We start from the raw sequence: 25,227 nt of genomic DNA on the forward strand, positions 1-25,227 counted from the left end.
CCTTGACTTTGTTGTCCTTAAGCCATTTTGCCAAAACTTTGGAAGTGTGCTTGGGGTCATTGTCCATTTGGAAGACCCATTTGCGACCAAGCTTTAACTTCCTTACTGATGTCTTGAGATGTTGCTTCAATATATCCACATAATTTTCCTTCCTCATGATGCCATCTATTTTGTGAAGTGCACCAGTCCCTCCTGCAGCAAAGCACCCCCACAGCATGATGCTACCACCCCGTGCTTCACGGTTGGGATGGTATTCTTTGGCTTGCAAGCCACCCCTTTTTTCATCCAAACATAACGATGGTCATTATGGCCAAACAGTTCTATTTTTTTTTCATCAGACCAGAGGACATTTCTCCAAAAAGTAAGATCTTTGTCCCATGTGCAGTTGCAAACCGTAGTCTGGCTTTTTTATGGCGGTTTTGGAGCAGTGGCTTCTTCCTTGCTGAGCGGCCTTTCAGGTTATGTCGATATAGGACTCGTTTACTGTGGATATAGATACTTTTGTACCTGTTTCCTCCAGCATCTTCACAAGGTCCTTTGCTGTTGTTCTGGGATTGATTTGTACTTTTCGCACCAAAGTACGTTAATCTCTAGGAGACAACGTGTCTCCTTCCTGAGCAGTATGACGGCTGCGTGGTCCCATGGTGTTTATACTTGCGTACTATTGTTTGTACAGATGAATGTGGTACCTTCAGGCATTTGGAAATTGCTCCCAAGGATCAACCAGACTTGTGGAGGTCTACAATATTTATTCTGAGGTCTTGGCTGATTTCTTTATATTTTCCCATGATGTCAAGCAAAGAGGCACTGAGTTTTTGAAGGTACACCTCCAATTGACTCAAATGATGTCAATTATCCTATCAGAAGCTTCTAAAGCCATGAGAACATTTTCTGGAATTTTCCAAGCTGTTTAAATGCACAGTCAACTTAGTGTATGTAAACTTCTGACCCACTGGAATTGTGATACAGTGAAATAATCTGTCTGTAAACAATTGTTGGAAAAATTACTTGTGTCATGCACAAAGTAGTTGTCCTAACCGACTTGCCAAAACTATAGTTTGTTAACAAGAAATGTGTGGAGTGGTTGAAAAACAAGTTTTAATGACTCCTAAGTGTATGTAAACTTCCGACTTCAACTGTAGCAGCCTATAGCCTAATTTCGTCTGTCAAACAGGTAAGCCTACCTCTTCTTTCTTAAATAACAAAGCCCTCTTGGTATTAGTAAAGTCTAATTAAAATGAAGACTGTTTAAATGAATTATGCCTACTCGAATTTGCCTACTTACATACCATGAGCTGTCCATTTCCAATTAATTGTGCTGCAGCTGCTGCTTCAAGTTTCAGCACCACAATGCAAGTTACTCGAATCTGGCTTATTGTGAGGTCAATAACTCTGATAAATACATCATGGGCAAGAAACATATTGTTTTTAATCAAATAAATGATAGTAGTATCAAGCTATCAAAGTTGACCTCCGGTCCTCCTCATCTTCGGGCTCTCCTCAAACTGAACAGAACATAGGCTATAGGCTAGTCTGCATGAAAGAGTGCATTTTTTGGACTAGGCCTTATCAACAATTATTTTCGAAAGAAGCCTTTGACTCTCCTCCTGAACTGCCACCGTAGGCCTTCACAGCACAGCTATTGGCTAGGCAGCACACAAAAACGTTTTTGATCAGCAAGAACTGAGCAGGCTGGAGGCTCAGGGTTGGAATATCCATTGCAGTGTGTAATGCAGTCTAGTTTTATTTACACCATCAATAAATACACCTAATAAGCAACTCATTCCCGAAACACTGAGAAATATAAAAATGTAATCCATTACAAATTACATGACCCTCTCCTGGACTAGATATTTTTTTTTAAATACTAAACCCTACCCTTGACTGAAATTGAAAAAGCATGACCTTTCCCATTTACCTCCAGGTACCAATTATGTAAATGTTGATCCATCCCTAATGGGAGTTTGAATCTGAGCTTCCTGGGCCTTAGCTAGGAGACAGGTTATACTCATAGTCGACATCTCAGATACTGATTCAGCTGTACTGGTTAATTTAGCCATTTAAAGTTTAAAACAAGCTTCCTTATATTTGTGTTCATTTTTATTTAAACAGTGCATGGACGTTAACTTCTATCTAATCTGAGGTGAAGATAAAATACTGAAGGTATATATTTTTAAATACAAGGCATTGTATTAGCTAGTATTAATATTTTAAATACAGAGGATGTATTTACAGTACTTTCTAGTCTTTTACAGCATCTGACTGTATTTTTCATGTTTTGAAGATTGAAATTCACCCAGGCTTGAATGTTATGGTCCCAAAGACCGTCTGGAGGGCGGCAATGCAACCAGGCCAATAGTTTCACTGCGATAGCAAGAGCGCTGCGGTTGGGTGCTTTTGATATTGACACATTGCTGAAAAGCAACCTGATAGGTATGTACAGAGATTGTATAGACCGTTGAATTAGAATTACTAGAAGGGGCATACACCCTTAGACCATGGCTATAAAAGGGGCACAGCTTTGGGGGTGAGGGGGGATTTCTCAGGCTCAATAGAATTTCGTCTCTAAGTTCGAAGAAAATAATTGGGTCATTTTTGGGGGGTCTCAAAATGCACATATAAGGATAACAGGCGTTGTGAAAAGAGGATACTTACTGTTCACCCAAATCAACACTGTTTCGAATGGGAATGTCTGTTTTACTCATTTTAATTATACTGAACAAAAATATAAACGCAACATGTAAAGTTGGTCCCATGTTTCACGAGCTGAAATAAAAGATCCCAGAAATGTTCCATATGCACTTGTTTACATCCCTGTTAGTGAGCATTTATCCTTTGCCAAGATAATCCATCCACCTGACAGGTGTGGCATATCAAGAAGTTGATTATGTGCTGGGGACAATAACAGGCCACTCTAAAATGTGCAGTTTTGTCACACAACACAATGCCACAGATGTCTCAAGTTTTGAGGGAGCGTGCAATTGGCTTGCTGACTGCAGGAATGTCCACCAGAGCTGTTGCTAGAGAATTTAACATTAATTTCTCTACCATAAGCCACCTCCAACTTCATTTTAGAGAATTTGGCAGAACCTCTGTTGTGTCGAGAAAACGTTGCTAATTATGCTGTGAGAACAAGGAAATCCGCTGACACTGTACTTTGATTATAAAGGTTTATTCATAACAAAGGATTTCAGCGTCGATTTACAGATACCTGCAGGCATCTGGAGAACAGCCAACCCAAATTCTAAATATGCTATTCTGACCTCCTTTGTCTTCACCAAGTATTTATCCTATGTAATCTGATATGGGTGTTTCCCCTACAGACCAATCCCCTGTCTCCACACAACAGACTTCCTCTGTTCTATGGGGTGTCCCCATACAACTTCTCCCCAGATGCTCCCTCTAAGCTGAATAAACATCCTCTCAGATACCATTTGAAAACGTTAGCAAAGTCATAATTCCTCAGATACTACACCTCCAACAGGCCTCACAACCACAGACCACGTGTATGGCGTGTATGGCGTCATGTGGGCAAGCGGTTTGCTGACGTCAACGTTGTGAACAGAGTGCCCCATGGTGGCAGTGGGGTTATGGTATGAGCAGGCATAAGCTATGGACAACGAACACAATTGCATTTTTTCGATGGCAATTGGAATGCACAGAGATATCTGACGGGATTCTGAGGTCCATTGTCGTGACATTCATCTGCCACCATCACCTCATGTTTCAGCATGATAATGCACGGCCCCATGTCCCAAGGATCTATCTGTACACAATTCCTGGAAGCTGAAAATGTCCCAGTTCTTCCATGGCCTGCATACTCACCAGACATGTCACCCATTGTGCATGTTTGGGATGCTCTTGATCTATGTGTACAACAGCGTGTTCCAGTTCCCGCCACTATCCAGCAACTTCACACAGAAATTGAAGAGGAGTGGGACAACATTCCACAGGCCACAATCAACAGCCTGATCAACTCTATGCTAAGGAAATGTGTCGCGCTGCATGAGGTCACACCAGACACTGACTGGTTTTCTGATCCCCATGCTTGCCTTTTTTTTTTTTTTAAGGTATCCGCGACCAACAGATACATATCTGTATTCCCAGTCGTGAAATCCATAGATTAGGGCCTAATTAATTTATTTCAATTGACTGATTTCCTTATATGAACTGTAACTCAGTAAAATATTTAATTCTTGCATGTTGCGTTTATATTTTTGTTCAGTATAGTAAACTTGAAGGCAAAAAGGGAAGTATGATGTGAAATGGGAACCTTGTATTCCAACTGATTTTAGGCTACCAAAGCCAAGAATTTACCGCTGCGCATCGGAGTTTTGATAAAAACAGTGGCGAAAGAAAATGTCAATCTGATAATCACACGCTGCTATTTATTGTTGACCAGCAGACGTCCCTAGTGTTAATTTTGAATAGATAATGAAGCTCCGAGTAATGAACCGTTTTTAGGCGCCGAAACCTTCAGAAAGCCTTGTTAGAGATATTTATGTTTATTTATTTTCCATTTTGTACTTTAACTATTTGCACATCGTTACAACACTGTACATAGCCATAATATGACATTTGAAATGTCTCTATTCCTTTGAAAATTTTGTGAGTGTGATGTTTACTGTAGATTTTTTATTTATTTCACTTTTGTTAATTTTTTATTTCACTTGCTTTGGCAATGTAAACATATGTTTCCCATGCAAATAAAGCCATTAGAATTTAATTGAAATGTATATTAGAGAAAGGAAGAGATAGGAATGCCATTTGGTCAATTAATGGGGGAACGTATAACGTCATGCAGTTGCTAAACTAATCGTCACGCAATCCCTTCTCAAATGCCGCGTTCAAAACAACTGGGAATTCAGAACTGGGAACTCGGAAATCTCCGAATTCAGTACGTTCAAGACAACTGAGAACTCGAAAAAGCCCAATTGACTCCCATTCACTCCTTGAAGGAGAGCGCTCCTTGTCCCATAATCACCCAGAATGCACCACGCGTGGTAGCATGGTCAACGTACACAATGGGCGTTAATACGATTCCAATGGAGTTTCCCAATCTCCTCTAAATGATCAATTCAAAGGGCTTTATTGGCATGGGAAACATATGTTTGCCAGAGCAAGCTAAATATATTAGGTATCTATGGCCTCGTTTTCCCATCACTAGTTGTCACTGGTGGAAACCGCGCGGGCTGATCTCCTTCTTCGTTGGGGTTTAACGGCGGTTGGCATCCAATATTAAATTGCTTTACCGCCACCGCGCGGGCTGATCGATGTTGAATCAATTACGTCAGTCGTTTCTCTCCGTTTTTCGCTTTACGTCTTAGGGTTTCGTCCAATTAGTGCTGAGATTTACTTATCTATTTTTTACTTAACACTTATTTTTCTTAGAAACTGCATTGTTGGTTAAGGGCTTGTAAGTAAGCATTTCACTGTAAGGTCTACACCAGTTGTATTCGGCGCATGTGACAAATACAATTGATTTGATTTGAGACACAAAACACTTCTCTTTTCTAGGGTTTCCACTATATAGCACAGCAACAAAGTCAAAATTGGCCATATCTTAAAAATTTATGAAAAACTAAAAATACATATATTTTTGGTCATCATTTAAGTTTAGCCATAAAGTTAGCAGTGTGGTTAAGGTTAGGTTGAAAATCAATTTTTAAGAAAATTAATTGAAGAATTGGGCGGGGTTTATGACTTTGTGGCTATGGTAACTAGGGACGATTATAGTGGAATCGGTGAGGGTAACCAGAAGTGGTCTAGTGATAATTGTTTGTGTTTCTGTTGGGCAGAGGGAGAAGGTGCTCAGAGTTAAACAAATGGGGGAAAGAATTGTGAAATGTTTCGCTCTCAAGAAAAGGGCGCAATTGAAAGGAGTGATTACTGGGGTAGCAGTAAATGGTAAAGTGGACCAACTGAAGGAGAAGATTCCCGGTGTGTGTGAGGCTCGTCGTTTGGTGCGACGCAAACAGGGTGGCGAGAGTGGGGAAACAGAAGAGTCATTGTCTGTTCTTTTGAGTTTTGAAGTTGAGTCTTTGCCTGATAAAGTGAAATTAGGTTATATAAATTATCCTGTGCGAGCTTATGTGCCGAGTACATTACGATGTTACAGTTGTCAAACTTATAGGCATGTGGCAGCAGTATGTAGGAGGGAGATTCCAAGGTGTGAGAAGTGAACAGAAGGGCATGAGACAAAGGAGTGTGAAGCAGTGGGGAAAGTGGTGGTATGTGCTAATTGTAGGGGTGGCCATGGGGCTGGGGATCAGACATGTCCAGTGCGAGAAAAGCAGGTTGAGGTTTCCAGGGTAAGAGTAGAGAATAAATTGTCATGCGGAGGCAGTGAAGAAAGTAGAGAAAGAGGGGCCAAGGGGGGAAGTGGTGAGAGTAGGATATATGTACCAGTACAGTGGGATAGGCAAGCAAGTGATATGTTTCAGTAAGATTGGATTTTTAGTGTTTATAGCAATGGTTATTAATTGTACTTCAGGGATGGAACGTAAGTCGAAGAAAAATTAGGATGTGGTGGCAGCTGCAGAGAGATATTTGGGTGTGCGAGACTTGACAGCAGAATAGTTACAGGGAGTGTTAAGTGGTGATGTCTCATTATTTCAGGTTGAGGGCATGAGGTAGGAGTGAGTATATTTAAATAGTGGAGAAGGGTGGGGTTAATTATTAGTAATAGTTTTGAATTTGTGAGTGTAGTGTTAGATGGTAGGGTATTTCTTTGTTTTATTTTATTTTTCAAGGAAAAGAAAAGGGAGTTGTACTCCAGTCTAATAGGTGGCGGTAATGCAACAAATTAGATGCCAACCGCCGTTAAACCTCATTGAAGAAGAAGAAGAACCAGTGACGACCTCTTTCTAGTTTCGCTAGCTGTGGAGCAGTGTGAACAAATTCCAACCTAATCTGTTTTCGTAGGTAGCCGACCAAAAAGAGACCGACATCAAGGTGATATGAACACATAGCTCGTTAAAGACATGCGTGTTTGGTTACATCTTCTTCCTTGCGAAAGTGTGTCGTTGTATTTTAATAAAAAATAACGTTACTTGACATAGCTAACTAGTTGGCTAGCTAGCATGCCGACAAGCAGAATGAATGGGACTCAGGACAATTGCCTTACTAGCTTCTCCACATGTGTTTTAGCCTGTTTGCTAGTTAGCTGTCTGCTAGCTTATGCAGTTGGTTAGCTGCGCCAACTGGCTCGTCTGTCTACAGCGGAGGTGCCCTGTTCAAATTAGGTTGACGTTTGTGTCAACTTGAGTAGCTAGCTAGTCGTTGAACCAGCGATATGAAACCGGGAAGTTATCCAAGATAAATTACTGTTAGCTAGGTAGCCATGTGACAAGTCATCGCAGGGTATAGATTGCTGTCTGTATTCTTTGCCAGCAGCAGCATTCCAGACGCAACTACACACGATGGGGTCTAATCCAAGGCAACTGTTTGGCATTGCGAACCCAGCCTTGAATGTCATGTTTCCCTGCTAGTGTAGTAAGCCATTGATGTTGTAATCAGTACAAAAACTAGTGACAGGTCGTTGTCAGAGTAAAAGGGAAGAATATGCACACGGTTCAGAAATTGACCCCTGGCGTGTGAGCTAAACCTGATAGAATTGTCTGCCATGTAAAAATGTAATGTTGATATTAAGCATGTCCCATAATTTAGTAAGCTTGTAGGTTGTTTGGTTCAAGAGCTGTGAAGTGTTTCATTTCTGTTGCTAAATGTTTTGTTGCTGTTGCAGATGCCTCCAAAGAAGGGAGGAGAGGGACCAAAACAACCACCGCTGATTGGACGCTTCGGGACTTCTCTGAAGATTGGGATTGTGGGATTGCCGAATGTTGGGTATGTACATGGCTACAATTTAGAAGTTGCCCATAGTTGTAAAGTAGGTTGTTGGAGAATCATTAGCCTGATTCACACTATGGGGCCAACCCAAACTGTACTGTGCTGGCTTGGGTGTTTTCTTTTCATATTGTTATTTCCAGCAACTAAGAGTATCATCTTTTGTTGTTCAGAAGGCTTTACCATGCAGATGTCTTGGGCTGTAGAATAGTGACTGAAACTGCGTCTTGTCATTTTTGTCAACAGGAAGTCAACATTCTTCAATGTGCTGACCAAGAGCCAGGCTGCAGCAGAGAACTTTCCCTTCTGCACCATCGACCCCAACGAGAGCAGAGTGCCCATCCCTGACGAACGCTATGACTACCTCTGCACCTTCCACAAGCCCCTCAGGTAGGGTTGTGTTTGTGAGCAGTGTGCACATTCCTGTAGAACGTTACAAATACTTCTGCGTCTTCCACAAGCCTTGGAAATGTATGAGTAAACACTCTGTACCTCAAGTTTGTGTGTGTGTGTGCAACTTCTCTTTCTCATTGTACAGTAAGGTCCCAGCATTTCTGAATGTGGTGGACATAGCTGGGCTGGTGAAAGGAGCTCATGCTGGACAAGGACTGGGCAACGCCTTCCTGTCTCACATTAGTGCCTGTGACGGCATCTTCCACATGACACGTGAGTTTAACACACACTCGCAGAAATGCACACACATACACTTGTATACACACACTCAAACCCACACTGTAATCCTGGTGTACATTTGTAGTGCCAAAACCACAAGCATGTGAAGCTTCCATTCTAATCAATGGGGCACTCACACCTACTCGGTGCTAGCACAGTTCAGATGTGCATGAACAACAACAATATATTCAATTCCTAGTTTAGCAGTTTTGTGATGTCAAGCACCATTGCGCAGGCTGGAAATAATTGTGTGTTTCTGTGTGTGTAGGTGCGTTTGAGGATGAGGACATCATCCATGTGGAGGGTAATGTGGACCCAGTGAGGGACATTGAGATCATCCATGAGGAGCTACGGCTGAAGGATGAGGAGTCTCTTGGACCAATCATAGATAAGTTGGAGAAGACCGCTGTCAGAGGAGGAGACAAGAAACTCAAACCTGAATATGTAAGTAGAGTGTGTGTGGGGTGGGTGATGAGTGTCCCATTGGGTTTGAGACTGAGGTCTGAAGCTGTGTATGTGTGTGTGATTCAAGCGCTTGAAACACTTCCATGCCCTCTCATAGATTGTTTGAGACCCACAGGCGTGCCTAGGGAGAAGGGGCCATGGATTAAACCAGAATTCAGCATTTGTTTACTCTCATGTTCTCTCCTTTCATTCCCTTCTCTTGTTCCCTTTTTCCCTCATCCCTCACTCAGGACATCATGTTGAAGGTAAAGAACTGGATTTCGGAGGAGAAGAAACATGTCCGCTTCTACAATGACTGGAACGAGAAGGAGGTACGACTGTATGTGCTCGCAAAAGAGAGAGAGCAGAGTACCTTTAGTTGCAGGGGCCTGTATACCAGCACAGACTTCTAACCCAGTGTGTTGTGTGTGTATGCAGATCGACGTGCTGAACAAATACCTGTTCCTCACATCCAAGCCCATGATCTACCTGGTCAACCTCTCAGAGAAAGACTACATCAGGAAAAAGAACAAGTGGTCAGTGGGTTCTCTTTCTTCATTCCTTATTTCCTGTCTTTCTGAATCTTACGTTATTTGGGTTGTGATGCCTGGCAGCCATTATCTGAGGAGCTGAAATGCTACTTGTTGATGGTCTGAACTTTGCTTGCAGTAGAGGTTTATTTTGTGATTGTGGCATTTTGTGCAAAATAAACACTGACAGTTTTGTATGCGCCAAAAACCCTGATCATGTTTGGTTTATTAAAGAGCAACTTCAATCAACTTTGTTATTCTAACAGAGGATTTTTTTCTCTATGTATATACATCCCCCAGGCTGATTAAGATTAAGGAGTGGGTCGATGCCCATGACCCAGGAGCTATGGTCATACCAGTGAGTGGAGGTCTTGAGGCCAAACTACAGGACATGACCGACGAGGAGAAGGATAAATACTGTGAGGAGGCGAAGACTCAGAGGTACACACACGGACAGCTCAAACACACAATGAACACATTTTATGATATTGTAAACAGTTACCTTAATAACTGTGTGTGTGTGTGTATTGCAGTGTACTGACTAAGATCATTAAGACGGGCTATGCAGCTCTGCAGTTGGAATATTTCTTCACAGCGGGACCAGACGAGGTTAGAGCGTGGACTGTCAGGGTAAGAGACACACAGTTTGGTTCTCTCTCTCCCACAATGAGGTGTGGGTGTGACTATCAAAGCGTTATCGATTATTTCTCTCTGTCCTACAGAAAGGCAGCAAGGCGCCCCAGGCGGCAGGGAAGATCCACACTGACTTTGAGAAAGGTTTCATCATGGCAGAGGTCATGAAGTTCCAGGACTTCAAAGATGAGGGCACCGAGAATGCTGTCAAGGTGTGTGTACTTATGTGAGGCTGAGAGAAATAGTTACTGTGTCATGGGTGTGCGATGGCATGCCATAAATACTTGTCAATAGTTTTTTGTCTGATCTTATCTGGATAAAGACCGTCTGATAAAGATGGTGCTGTTCTGGATGGCTGCCGTTTTGCGGGCTCCGACCCAACTTTGCTATTTTGTGACTCTTTTGGCGTTTATTTTTACTTTATTTTCACGGAATGTATCCGTTATCATTTCTTATAACTGACAAGAACTTTTGAACATCAGATCAGCAGTTACTTAGACCAATTCCGGCTTCAATGTCGCCCCCAATTTTCCGAGTACCCAAGAGGAAACGCCGGTGTTACAGAGGCAAGAGAGGGGGAATCCTGGTGAGATTAAGGCAAAGGGAAAACCGGCCACCTCTTCCCTCCATTCTGTTGGCCAAAATGTATGACCTTTTGATTGTGTATTTGCTACCAACGGGACGCTTGTAACTGCAATATTCTCTACTTTTCTGAAACATGGCTTTTGGACAAGATACTCCCCATGGCTATCCAACTCGACTCCATTCACCGAGCGGACAGTAGAGTCAGGGAAATTAAGAGGGAGAGGGGTGTGCCTCTTCATCAACAACAAATGGTGTTCTGACTCGAGCGCAAGCACACCCCCATCCACAGGGCTGCAGTGGAGCGGGTCGAGCGCTTCAAGTTCCTCAGGGTCCAAATCACTAAGGACTTAATGGTCCACACACGCGCGCAGTCGTGAAGAACATGCTTCTTCCCCCTCGGGAGGTTTAAAAAGTTTGGCATGGGCCCTCAAATCCTCAAAGTTCTACAGCTCCACCATTGAGAGCATCTTAACTGGCTGCATCACTGCTAGGTATGGCAACAGCACCGCCCTCGATCCTATGGCGCTACAGAAGGTGGTGCGGACAGCCCAGTACATCACTGGGGCTGTGCTCCCTGCCACCCAGGACCTCTATATCAGATGGTGTGAAAGGAAGGCCTGATAAATTGTTAGACTCACCCAAGCCATTGACTGTTCTCTCTGCTTCCGCACGACAAGCGGTACTGGTACATCAAGTCTGACACCAACAGGCTCCTGAACTTTCCCCAAGCCATAAGACTGCTAAATAGCTAACAAAATGGCTACACAGACTGTCTGAATTAACCCTTGTATTTATTCCTATTCACACTCACAGGACTCTACACACTCACGCACACTGACACTCCAACACACACATAACATTCACACATTTATACTGACTCTACCAAGTCACCTTACCCATATACATATCTACCTCTATCACTCCAGTATCCCTGCACATTGTAAATATGGTATTGGAACTGACCCTGTACAGTTGAAGTCAGAAGTTTACATACACCTTAGCCAAATACATTTAAACTCAGTTTTTCACAATTCCTGACATTTAATCCTAGTAAACATTCCCTGTCTTAGGTCAGTTAGGATCATCACTTTATTTTAAGAATGTGAAATGTTAGAATAATAGTAGAGTGATTTATTTCAGCTTTTATTTCTTTCATCACATTCCCAGTGGGTCAGAAGTTTACATACACTCAATTAGTATTTGGTAGCATTGCCTTTAAATTGTTTAACTTGGGTCAAATGTTTCGGGTAGCCTTCCACAAGCTTCCCACAATAAGTTGGGTGAATTTTGGGCCATTCCTCCTGACAGAGCTGGTGTAACTGAGTCAGGTTTGTAGGCCTCCTTGCTCGCACACGCCTTTTCAGTTCTGCCCACACATTTTCTATAGGATCGAGGTCAGGGCTTTGTGATGGTCACTCCAATACCTTGACGTTGTTGTCCTTAAGCCATTTTGCCACAACTTTGGAAGTGTGCTTGGGATCATTGTCCATTTGGAAGACCCATTTGCGACCAAGCTTTAACTTCCTGACTGATGTCTTGAGATGTTGCTTCAATATATCCACATAATTTTCCTTCCTCATGATGCCATCTATTTTGTGAAGTGCACCAGTCCCTCCTGCAGCAAAGCACCCCCACAGCATGATGCTGCCACCCCCGTGCTTCACAGTTGGGATGGTGTTCTTCGGCTTGCAAGCCATGCCCTTTTTCCTCCAAACATAACGATGGTCATTATGGGCAAACAGTTATATTTTTGTTTCATCAGACCAGAGGACATTTCTCCAAAAAGTACGATCTTTGTCCCCATGTGCAGTTGTAAACCGTAGTCTGGCTTTTTTATGGCAGTTTTGGAGCAGTGGCTTCTTCTTTGCTGAGCGGCCTTTCAGGTTATGTCGATATAGGACTTGTTTTACTGTGGATATAGATAATTTTGTACCTGTTTCCTCCAGCATCTTCACAAGGTCCTTTGCTGTTGTTCTGGGATTGATTTGCACTTTTCGCACCAAAGTACGCATCTCCTTCCTGAGAGGTATGACGGCTGCGTGGTCCCATGGTGTTTATACTTGCGTACTATTGTTTGTACAGATTAACGTGGTACCTTAAGGCATTTGGAAATTGCTCCCAAGGATGAACCAGACTTGTGGAGGTCTACAATATTTGTTCATATGTCTTGGCTGATTTCTTTTGATTTTCCCATGATGTCAAGCAAAGATTCACTGAGTTTGAAGGTAGGCCTTGAAATACATCCACGGGTACACCTCCAATTCACTCGAGTGATGTCAATTATCCTATCAGAAGCTTCTAAAGCCATGACATCATTTTCTGGAATTTCCCAAGCTGTTTAAAGGCGTAGTCAACTTAGTGTATGTAAACTTCTGACTTCAACTGTATATAGCTTCTTACTTCTATCACTCCAGTATCCCTGCACATTGTAAATATGGTATTGGAACTGACCCTGTATATAGCTTCTTACTTTCTTGTGTTCTTCTTATTTTTATTTCTCGTGTGTTTTTGTTCTACCTTGTTATTTTTTTAGTACTACATTGATATTGATCACTGCATTGTTGGTTTTAGAGGTCACAAGAAAGGGATTTCACTGTACTTGTGCAGGTGACATTAACTTGAAACTTGCTAAATTACTTTGTATAATGTCGATAAATTTGTTCTGGTTTGATTTGTCCCGCAGGCTGCTGGGAAGTACAGGCAGCTGGGCAGGAACTACATCGTGGAGGACGGAGACATTATATTTTTCAAATTCAACACACCCAATGCACCCAAGGCGGCGAAGAAGTGATGGGACCAACGCGACCAGTACAATAACACAGTGTTCTTGTGTCCCGTCTCATCTTGTCCTTGAGGGCAGCAGTGTTGCTGATTTTTCTCCCTTCTCCCTAGTATAATGAATGGGAGGATAGAATTAGAATGAATCAATCAATCATTCTAATTCTATGTATGGTAGGATGAAAATCGAGTGCACACTGCAACCCTTGAGGTCAGTACCAGGTCCTGAAGTGTTTCCTGGTCAGGTTATTTGGTCAGGAAAAACTCTGGGCCCTAGTCAGGACTGATCGGAACAAGGAGGGACCATTATTATTTTAAGTAAAGTAGGCATCTCTGACAGTGCCTGACCAGAAACCACCGACGTGACTTCCCTATTTGCCCCACCATACAAAATCTGCCCAGGTGCCTTTTTTGGTTTTGCTTTGGGACCCTGACTATTGCACCTACCCATACACTATTATATTCAATCTATATCTTTGCCCACCTCACACAAGACATATCTGTAACATTGTGAATAAGAGGAAGATATAAATCAGTCTTCTGATACCCTGTCCATATATAGACTCTCACTCAGTAGCTTTACTTCCATGTCTCCTTCCCTCATCTCCTTCCTTTGAAATTAAGCAAGTGAATGGACCATGGAAATGAATCGATTCTTTGAGATCAGTATTGGAATGCAGCCAGAAAGATATCTGTTCATGATGATAAACTAAGTGCCAGGGCCCGGTTGCGTAAAACACCTTAAGTTAATTTTTCCCCTTAAAGTAGCCTTCACTTTAAGTCAGTTGCACAAAACATTTTAAGGTGAATTTCCCCCTTAAATTAAGTGAAAAAGTTAAGGGTGCCCATGATGTCCCTTAATTGCTTCATTCAGTATGGATATCAATGTAAACAGCATTTGTGGAGGTGAATATTGCTTTAATTTGCTCTGGTTAGAAAAGGAAAACATCAACCAGCTAGCTAGCTACTTAGCTAAACAATGGAAGGTGCACAATCCATGGCTACAAAGCTACCTGGCTAGTTAGCTATAGCTACTCTGTAAGCTAGCTTGACATACTAGAAAGTAATATAAACAAGTTGAGAAAAAAGTAACTACAAGAAACGTGGTTTATCTTCTGAAGCAATTTCGTTATCCTGTCTTGATTGTAGAAGTTATATTTTGCTATCTCACAAAATGAAAGCGATCTCTTTGAAGATACTTTTAATCAGGCCATATCCATGGTAACCAGATACTATTTTTTCGCTATACATGCCTTTTAAATTAAGTGAAAAGGTTAAGGGTGCCCATGAGGTCCCTTAAGTGCTTCATTCAGTATGGATATCAATGTAAACTGCATTTGTGGAGTTGAATGTTGCTTTCCTCTGCCCTGGTTGTAAAAGGAAAACATCAACCAGTTAGCTAGGTGTATAACTAGCTAGCTACTTAGCTAAACAATGGAAGGTGCACAATCCATGGTAGGCTGGACAATAGAACGAGTCAAAATTCACCCAAGGCTGAAAAGCGGTAATAGAACATTGGCTAAGCTGGAACTCTAGCACGAGCCCATATCAAATGATTTGAATCAAACGTTCGCAGAGCCTATTTTGACTGGAATGATGCATAGAATTCCATTTCGCCTTTGTCAGTGAATCATGTCGTCTCCATGTTAACCATACTCTTTCTGCCGTACAGTACATGCCTTCAAACTACCGTAAAACCCCTTTAAGTATGCCTTACCTAAGGAAAACGTTTGAGGGACTCTATGCAACGCCCCAATTCCCTTAGGGAAGGGGAAATTATAAGATGTTTTATGCAACTGGGCCTGACACAAGAATTTCCATGGAAACGCATGTACTGCAACCACAATATGGGTCAACAATACACTCAATAAAACAAGACAGATTCAGTTTGTGTTCAAATGGGTTTTAATTGATGAGTTTACAAAAGTGTGTTGACACCAGGGTTGATGTGCTGGCGGGGTGTGTGTTGTGTTTTGAAGTGACCGGGGATGCTTGTGACAGGCTGGGGGAACATGTTGATACTGCAAAATAAATTATATGAATGGTGACATAGGTTCTGTGCATACTAGTCTGCATCTTGGTCCATGCAAAAATATTCCTTGTTGCAATGACTATTTCCCAGCACATACACTTGAACGCTTTCAGCATAACTGAAGCAGTTCCTTCTAAAAAGCAGGGGCAAGGAGCAACATCTGGCTGGCAGCCGCACAGAACAATGTAGCCAAGATTTTCACAATGATCACTGCACTTAAATTTAGCTTAGTTGCAATGTTAGCCAGCTAACCTAGTAGTGTACCAACGAGGTGAATATGCGGATACATTAATACACAAATAAATATCGTAATTTAAATGGTGTTGCAGTTACATAATGGCCGTTTTCCCTACACTTCCTGCTCTTTAATTTCAACCATAGATTCCCAGATTTGAGGTTCTTGTCCAACAACAAACAGGAAACAGATATCCCATAAAAATTACGGATATATCGCTTGGCCATAGAGGTCTCACAAAACCCCAGCACTAACCAATCCATTTAGAGAAGAACGGCGGGACTTCCTGTTACGTGCTTGTTAGCCCCCACCCCCCTTTTTTGTGTTTCCCTCACCGTCAATCAAAATAGAAAAAAATCTACCCGAATTCACCGATCAACACAAGCCCGCCTTTGATAAAAGATAATCATGTTCGGAGTTTAGTTGATCAGATAATCTTTCGATTATTACAATTCACGATATGACTGGTACATAACATTTAACCAATCGAAGCATACAACCAACCGGTGAGTTTGTACGTAACAACCGATAGCAAAGCAAGCTAGCTACGTCTTTTAATCTTTTGCAGTAGACCTATGCTAGGTAGTTAGCTAGTTAACAAAAGTAAACATTCAATCTGTGTCGAAATCCGCATTGAAACCTTGTCGCAAAGTTAGGGTTTGCCGTTTATTCGTCATCGACTGAAGTTTGTTATCTCTTTGCAGCCTTTTAGGAGCGGAAAGCTGTGAGAAAATTTGTGTTTTGCTCAGTTTTCCTATCTCTCCATGCTAGCGCCAGAGCAACATTTGAAACAAGAGGAAATGGCTACCGCGGACGTGGAAGGCGGTCAAAGCGAATTCCTACAGCACGGCGGAGCCTCGGAAAACCAGGTACCCCAACATTTTCTATCTCGTATTTCTTCTCCTCCGGGCTACTACTGTGTAATGTTTTTAGCTAGCTAGAAGTTCACACGTTTTTAAATGTTGCAGGGGGTGTAAAGCTAGTATACTTCCGCCGCTGTGTTCCCCGCTATAACGGCCACCCACTTTACCCCTCTAGAACCCGCCCATAGTGGGTAGGACACAGCCCGTCACTTGGTCAGCTCGCCGATATTTAGCTCGTCTACCTGGGGCTAGAGGGGTACAGCGGGGAAAGGAGGGGCGAGTGGGGAAACTGAACTGATAATGTGGTAATCTGTGCACCGAACTACGAAATGTCTCCCCCAACCCCATGTAGCGATTACGTATTTTGTCTAGCCGTACTAGCTGTATTTGGTGGATGATAGAAGGGACTCTTCAATGTTTTTTGTCTAGTGGTGGTGACTAGCTCTCGAAAACCCTTCTACCTATGTAGGCTGTTCAGCTGTTACGTTCGCCCACATTTGGCTCCATGTGAACTACAATTCCGACGCTGTGTTTTAACATTTAGAAACGTCAATCATTGCTTTCAAAGTGGTTTTCTAAACATATGCTGATATCCGCCTTATCTTCATATCAGCGGGAAATAATCTTTCAAATAAAAAATATACTAACTGTAGCAGTTTTGCACAGATCGACAAGCTGTGTGCCTCCAGTTGATGAACTACTCTTCCTCCCCAGTTACGCATACACAAGTGTTCTGAGCTCGCTAATTAGCACAGGTGGCGGCCTATGTTTTCTGTCTGTCTTTGTAAACAAGCGATGTAACATGGAGAGTGTGTAGTAATTTGAGATTTTGTTTTAAACAAAAACAAATTCTTGCTGATATGAAAGATACTGCACGTTCTTTATGTTTCCAAAAATGTACCGCAAGCTATGCGTGTTAATGTTTAGACTAGCATAGGGGCTCTTAACAAAACTCTCCCGTCAGAATATGCTGTACTTTCGTCAATAGGCGCTAAAGCAGTTTGCGTCTATGAATGGGGTAGGTGGTGACATGCTTGAGGAAGTTTGGATCCTTTCATATTGGACCTTGTGAAATCAAACCACCTAGCTAAGCCATAGACTGTATAGCAGATTCAGAATTTATCATGTTGTTTTGACATTTTTGTCTTATTAATTGAAATGTCTTGATACTACTGTATTATTGCTAGTCCAATGTTGCAGATACCTATAATATAGGATTGGATATCTATTTTAACAAGATCAGCTCCACAATAATTGTCTTGTCTACTGACACTGGATTGTGATATCAAACCATACTGCATGTCATTTTGCCCTATTCACAGTGTGGAGCCTACACCCTGATATCTGTCTGTCTCAGTACCTCTCACTGTCACACTCTCGGATAGGACAGAGATGTCATTTCCAAATCAATCTGTGGCTTCTTATTCTTTGTGAACTACAATGCAACAGCGTAAGACTTATGACCAATGCCATCTGCATATCTGTAAATAGATCAACTGTTTGCATTACTCAACAGTGACCAAACACTAATCTGAATAATAATCAATGAATATGTGTCTTCTCTCTGTCAGACCACAGACATGACAGCCATCCAGCTAACAGGTTCAGACCGTTGGGAGTTGTTAACCCCGGTCTCTACAGGGAAGGATGCGCAGCAGGGAGTCGTCCACATTCCTAACTCTGGCATGATGACCTCTAATGGCCAGTATGTTCTCCCTATCGGGAACATGGACAGTCAGCCCATCTACGTCACAGCATCTGGCAACGACGGCTCAGCCAACGGAGTGTCCAGCATACAATACCAGGTAGTGTACTGTACACACACACACACGCAGATATACTACATGGCCAAAAGTATGTGGACATCCTTTCAAATTAGTGGATTTGGCTATTTCAGCCACACTGGTTGCTGACAGGTGTATAAAATCGAGCGCACAGCCATGCAATCTCCATAAACAAACATTGGCAGTAGAATGGCCTTACTGAAGAGCTCAGTGACTTTCAATGTGGCACCGTCATAGGATGCCACCTTTCCAACAGGTCAGTTCGTCACATTTCTGCCCTGTTAGAACTGCGCCGGTCATCTGTAAGTGCTGTTATTGTGATGTGGAAACGTCTTGGAGCAACAAACGTCTCAGCTGCGAAGTAGTAGGCCACACAAGCTCACATAACGGGACCGCCGAGTGCTGAAGCACGTAGCTAGTAAATATCGTCGGTCCTCGGTTGCAACACTCACTACCGAGTTCCAAACTGCCTCTGGAAGCAACGTCAGCACAAGAACTGTTCTTCGGGCACTTCATGAAATGGGTTTCCATGGCCAAGCAGCCTAAGATCACCATGCGCAATGCCAAGTGTCGGCTGGAGTGGTGTAAAGCTCGCCGCCATTAGACTCTTGATCAGTGGAAACGCGTTCTCTTGAGTGATGAATCAAGCTTCAACCATCTGGCAGTCCGTCGGACAAATCTGGGTTTGGCGGATGCCAGGAGAACGCTACCTGCCCGAATGCATAGTGCCAACTAAAGTTTGGTGGAGGAGGAATTATGGTCTGGGGCTGTTTTTCATGGTTCGGGCTAGGCCCCTTAGTTCCAGTGAAGGGAAATCTTAATGCTACAGCATACAATGATATTCTAGACGATTCTGTGCTTCCAACTTTGTGGCAACAGTTTGGGGAAGGCCCTTTCCTGTTTCAGCATGACAATGCCCCGTGCACAAAGCGAGGTCCATACAGAAATGGTTTGTTGAGATCGGTGTGGAAGAACTTGACTGGCCTGCACCGAGGCCTGACCTCAACCCCACTGAACACCTTTGGGATGAATTGGAACACTGACTGCGAGCCAGGCCTAATTGCCTAACATCAGTGCCTGACCTCACTAATGTTCTAACATCTAGTGGAAAGCCTTCCCAGAAGAGTGGAGGCTGTTATAGCAGCAAAGGGGGGGACCAACTCCATATGAATGCCCATGATTTTGGAATTAGATGTTCAACGCGCATGTGTCCACATACTTTTGGCCATGTAGTGTGTGTGTGTGTGTGTGTGTGTGTGTGTGTGTGTATATATATATGTGTGTGTGTGTATGTGTAATAAATATGTATATGTACAGTTGAAGTCGGAAGGTTACATACACTTTTGGAAGGCCAAATACATTTAAACTCAGTTTTTCACAGTTCCTGACATTTTAATCCTAGTAAAAATTCCCTGTCTTAGGTCAGTTAGGATCACCACTTTATTTTAAGAATGTGAAATGTCAGAATAATTGTAGAGGGAATGATTTATTTCAGCTTTTATTTCTTTCATCACATTCCCAGTGTGTCAGAAGTTTACATACACTCAATTAGTATTTGGTAGCATTGCCTTTAAATTGTTTAACTTGGGTCAAATGTTTCGGGTAGCCTTCCACAAGCTTCCCACAATAAGTTGGGTGAATTTTTACCCATTCCTCCTGACAGAGCTGGTGTAACTGAGTCAGGTTTGTAGGCCTCCTTGCTAGCACACGCTTTTTCTATAGGATTGAGGTCAGGGATTTGTGATGGCCACTCCAATACCTTGACTTTGTTGTCCTTAAACCATTTTACCACAACTTTGGAAGTATGCTTGGGGTCATTGTCCATTTGGAAGACCCTTTTGCGACCAAGCTTTAACTTCCTTACTGATGTCTTGAGATGTTGCTTCAATATATCCACATCATTTTCCTTCCTCATGATGCCATCTATTTTGTGAAGTGCACCAGACCCTCCTGCAGCAAAGCACCCCCACAGCATGATGCTGCCACCCCCGTGCTTCACGGTTGGGATGGTGTTCTTCGGCTTGCAAGCCATGCCCTTTTTCCTCCAAACATATCGATGGTCATTATGGCTAAACAGTTATATTTTTGTTTCATCAGACCAGAGGACAGTTCTCCAAAAAGTACAATCTTTGTCCCCATGTGCAGTTGCAAACCGTAGTCTGTACGTTAATCTCTAGGAGACAGATCGCGTCTCCTTCCTGAGCGGTATGACTGCTGCGTGGTCCCATGGTGTTTATACTTGCGTACTATTGTTTGTACAGATGAACGTGGTACCTTCAGGCATTTGGAAATTGCTCCCAAGGATGAACCAGACATGTGGAGGTCTACAATTTATTTTCTGAGGTCTTGGCTGATTTCTTTAGATTTTCCCATGATGTCAAGCAAAGAGGCACTGAGTTTGAAGGTAGGCCTTGAAATACATCCACAGGTACACGTCCAATTGACTCAAATGATGTCAGTTAGCCTATCAGAAGCTTCTAAAGCCATGACATCATTTTCTGGAATTTTCCAAGCTGTTTAAAGGCATGGTCAACTTAGTGTATGTAAACTTCTGACCCACTGGAATTGTGAGACAGTGAATTATAAGTGAAATAATCTGTCTGTAAACAATTGTCAGTGCACAAAGTACAGTGAGGGGGAAAAAGTATTTGATCCCCTGCTGATTTTGTACGTTTGCCCACTGACAAAGACATGATCAGTCTATGATTTTAATGGTAGGTTTATTTGAACAGTGAGAGACAGAATAACAACAACAAAATCCAGAAAAATGCATGTCAAAAATGTTATAAATTGATTTGCATTTTAATGAGGGAAATAAGTATTTGACCCCTCTGCAAAACATGACTTAGTACTTTGTGGCAAAACCCTTGTTGGCAATCACAGAGGTCAGACGTTTCTTGTAGTTGGCCAAAAGACAGCGAGTTGAGTTGATGCCGAAGAGCTCAATTTTGGTCTCGTCTGACCACAACACTTTCACCCAGTTCTCCTCTGAATCATTCAGATGTTCATTGGCAAACTTCAGACTGGCCTGTATATGTGCTTTCTTGAGCAGGGGGACCTTGCGGGCGCTGCAGGATTTCAGTCCTTCACGGCGTAGTGTGTTACCAATTGTTTTCTTGGTGACTATGGTCCCAGCTGCCTTGAGATCATTGACAAGATCCTCCCGTGTAGTTCTGGGCTGATTCCTCACCGTTCTCATGATCATTGCAACTCCACGAGGTGAGATCTTGCATGGAGTCCCATGCCGAGGGAGATTGACAGGTCTTTTGTGTTTCTTCCATTTGCGAATAATCACACCAACTGTTGTCACCTTCTCACCAAGCTGCTTGGCGATGGTCTTGTAGCCCATTCCAGCCTTGTGTAGGTCTACAATCTTGTCCCTGACATCCTTGGAGAGCTCTTTGGTCTTGGCCATGGTGGAGAGTTTGGAGTCTGATTGATTGCTTCTGTGGACAGGTGTCTTTTATACAGGTAACAAACTGAGATTAGGAGCACTCCCTTTAAGAGTGTGCTCCTAATCTCAGCTCGTTACCTGTATAAAAGACACCTGGGAGCCAGAAATCTTTCTGATTGAGAGGGGGTCAAATACTTATTTCCCTCATTAAAATGCAAATCAATTTATAACATTTTTGACATGCGTTTTTCTGGATTTTTTGGTTGTTATTCTGTCTCTCACTGTTCAAATAAACCTACCATTAAAATTATAGACTGATCATTTCTTTGTCAGTGGGCAAACGTACAAAATCAGCAGGGGATCAAATACTTTTTTCCCTCACTGTAGATGTCCTAACCGACTTGCCAAAACTATAGTTTGTTAACAAGAAATGTGTTTTAATGACTCCAACCTAAGTGTATGTAAACTTCCGACTTCAACTGTATATATGTGTATATGTGTATATATATATATATATATATATATGCACGTACACTCACACATGCACTTGCACACACACCTCTGTTAGCGGAATGTCCGGTACCAGGTCGATTATCATGTTAAACCTTACACACAATATTCTCTACACACAAATGCTGAAGTCTCTCTTCCATGTCATCCCTCAGATCCACAACTCCGATGGAACTCTGGCAGGCTTCTCTGCGCAGGGATTGGACGATGGCTCGGGCCAAATCCATCTCATCCAGGACGGTAGCCACGGCAATATCGGAATCAGCGTCGCCACGACGACAACCTCTGACCTCCTAACGCAGGCTGGGCATATGCAGCAGATTCAGGGCTTGTCATTGGCAGGGGGCACGGCCTATAGCGGCGCGGTTCCCATGGGGCTGTCGGGGGGAAACATAACTTTCCTCCCTATCAACAGCATCGACCTCGAATCGCTAGGGCTTGCCGGCGCTCAGACGGTTCCCATAGCAACGACGACCGACGGTCAGCTGATCATGGGCAGCCAAGCGCTGGACGGGCAGGAAGGTGGTTCCAAACAGCTAGCGACGCTAGTTAGTGAGGCTAACGGTAACCCAGACCTCTACGTGCCAACAACCTCCTCCTCATCATCCCAGCTGCCTGAAACCATCGACGGGACGGGGGTTCTGACCCAAGCTACTGCCGTGTCTGCCGGGGTTTCAGACCCATCCTCAGAGAACTACAACTCCCACAACCACCTGCAGCAAATACAGGTCAGTCCTATGACATAGAATTCCATAGGCTTATTAACAGCGCCGTACACCACATATAACAGTCATATTTCAGTGAGCCATGATACAGGGAAAAAGTTACTAGTCTTGTTTAGCTTGTCTTCAGCAGGTCATATCATATTACGATGGACACTGTTCTAAGAGCATGGCTGAAAAAAGACCATGACTGAACTAAGTCTATCTTTTATCCAGGTGTCCACCTCTAATGCCTCGTCCCTCTCCCAGCCCATCCTCCAGCTGTCGGGGGACAACCAGGGGGACCAGGGACAGGATCTATCCCAGTCTGGGCAGACGCTCCAGAGCGTCCAACTAGTCAACCCGGGAACCTTCCTCATCCAGGCCCAGACAGTCACTGCTTCAGGACAGATACAGTGGCAGACCTTCCAGGTAGGTTGTGTGTATATCTGTTTGACTACCGTACGTAGGTGTGTCTCAGGTGTGTGGGATCATACATGTGTAACTCTTTCGAACTCTCTCTCTCAGGTCCAAGGTGTCCAGTCTCTGCAGGGCCTCCAGCTCCCCCAGGCCCAAGGGGGCCAGCAGCTGACTCTAGCCCCAGTCCAGGGCCTCTCTATGGGGCAGGGAGGATCCATCACCCTGCCTAACCTCCAGACTGTTACAGTCAACTCGATAGGACAGCCAGGGATTCAATACACACAGGGAGAGGAGGCCGGCAGTCCTGCAGGTAGGAACATGCATACATACACACACACACACATACAAACTCTCCATCTTTCTTTTTCTTTCTTACTGTCTCACACTCCGTCTCTCACACACACACATACACACATTCTAACTCTCTCTCCCCATAGACATCCAGATAAAGGAGGAGCCAGACTCTGAAGAGTGGCAGCTGAGTGGTGACTCCACCCTCAACCCCAGTGACCTCAACAACCTGCGTGTCCAGATGGATGACGAAGACATGGACATGTCCACCGGGGAGGGCAAGAGGCTGAGGAGAGTCGCCTGCACCTGTCCCAACTGTAAAGAGGCTGGAGGGAGGTGGGTTAGAAAGACGAGCACAATATATTAACACAAATATATATAAAAAAGGGTGGATCCTAGGCTTTAGCTCAGTGGGTTAATGTGGTCGAACCTGGTTATATACTCAGTAGGGTCAGTTTCAACCATGACAATTGAAATTCAAATGACTGCAAGATGTTGACTTTGTGTGTGTGACCCCAACCCTCTCTCTCATCACCCCTTCCCCCAGAGGGTCGAGTCTTGGTAAGAAGAAGCAGCATATCTGTCATATCGTGGGCTGTGGGAAAGTGTACGGTAAGACCTCTCACCTCAGGGCTCACCTTAGATGGCACAGCGGAGAACGGCCCTTCGTCTGCAACTGGATGTTCTGTGGCAAGCGGTTTACCAGGAGTGACGAGCTACAGAGACACAGACGGACACACACTGGTAGGAATACACACGAACACCATCTTCACTACATAACACAACCTTAACCCTCACCACACTTATTCTTTCATCACTCTCTCTTTATCTTCCTTTCATCCCTCTTTCTCATTCCAGGAGAGAAGAAGTTTGTGTGTGGAGAGTGTTCAAAGAGGTTCATGCGTAGCGACCATCTGGCCAAACATATAAAGACTCACCAGAACAAAAAAGGTGTGGCTTCCTCCTCATTGTCTCCGCCCCCCAGCAACACCATCATCACCGCAGACGGAACCACCCTCATCCTTCAATCAGCTTCTGGCGCTCATGACCTCCTAGGCAATCAGGAGATCCCTCTGCAGCTGGTCACCGTGGCGCCCGGTGAGGTCATGGAATGAGGGCGTGGCTTATAGACTGGCCAATAAACAGGGACCTTGTGGGCTTTTTTCTCCCCGTCCCCCCCTTTTTTTTTTTATATATGAATATATATACGTAAATATATATGACAAATATATATATATTTTAAGTAAGAGTTATCATGACTTTATGTTAGTTATTTGCAGTCTTTTTATAGGCTGGCAAAACAAATGACATTCAATGTGGTCACTATGTACACACAAACGAAGACGCATACACACACACTCTTGCAAACATGAATACTCACACAATGAAATGCCTTATTTTGTATCATACTCTGTTGTATAAAATGCTGGAGATGCATGTGTTTTTTAAGCTTTTGCAGATCATGTAATTGTGTCTGTCAATCATAATGATGATGGTTAGGATGCAGGGA

General features: G+C 43.3%; 2 protein-coding genes across 4 annotated transcripts; both read left to right on the forward strand.

Annotated features, from left to right (window-relative positions):
• The first annotated feature begins 6,846 nt into the window (after positions 1-6,846).
• On the forward strand, positions 6,847-15,373 carry LOC121587448 (obg-like ATPase 1). Its single transcript, XM_041904343.2, has 11 exons — positions 6,847-6,954; positions 7,745-7,845; positions 8,092-8,235; positions 8,384-8,511; positions 8,786-8,961; positions 9,213-9,293; positions 9,400-9,497; positions 9,792-9,932; positions 10,025-10,121; positions 10,214-10,336; positions 13,393-15,373. The coding sequence occupies exons 2-11, from the start codon at positions 7,745-7,747 to the stop codon at positions 13,498-13,500; spliced, it is 1,197 nt and encodes a 398-aa protein (XP_041760277.1). The 5' UTR covers positions 6,847-6,954; the 3' UTR covers positions 13,501-15,373.
• Positions 15,374-15,469: 96 nt separating this feature from the next.
• Positions 15,470-24,938, forward strand: LOC121587447 (transcription factor Sp3). Of its 3 annotated transcripts, none has more exons than XM_045225494.1 (9): positions 15,470-16,260; positions 16,459-16,623; positions 18,189-18,422; positions 22,461-23,033; positions 23,244-23,438; positions 23,535-23,736; positions 23,864-24,053; positions 24,265-24,461; positions 24,576-24,938. In XM_045225494.1, exons 2-9 carry the CDS (start codon positions 16,519-16,521, stop codon positions 24,830-24,832), a joined length of 1,953 nt encoding a protein of 650 aa, XP_045081429.1. In that variant the 5' UTR covers positions 15,470-16,260; positions 16,459-16,518; the 3' UTR covers positions 24,833-24,938. The 3 variants fall into 3 exon arrangements, with proteins under 3 accessions (XP_045081429.1, XP_045081430.1, XP_045081431.1); XM_045225495.1 differs by having other exon boundaries at positions 23,277-23,438; XM_045225496.1 differs by having other exon boundaries at positions 16,526-16,623.
• Positions 24,939-25,227: the final 289 nt, after the last annotated feature.

This window comes from Coregonus clupeaformis, chromosome 16, assembly GCF_020615455.1.
Source record: "Coregonus clupeaformis isolate EN_2021a chromosome 16, ASM2061545v1, whole genome shotgun sequence".
NCBI classification, from domain to species: Eukaryota; Metazoa; Chordata; class Actinopteri; order Salmoniformes; family Salmonidae; genus Coregonus; species Coregonus clupeaformis.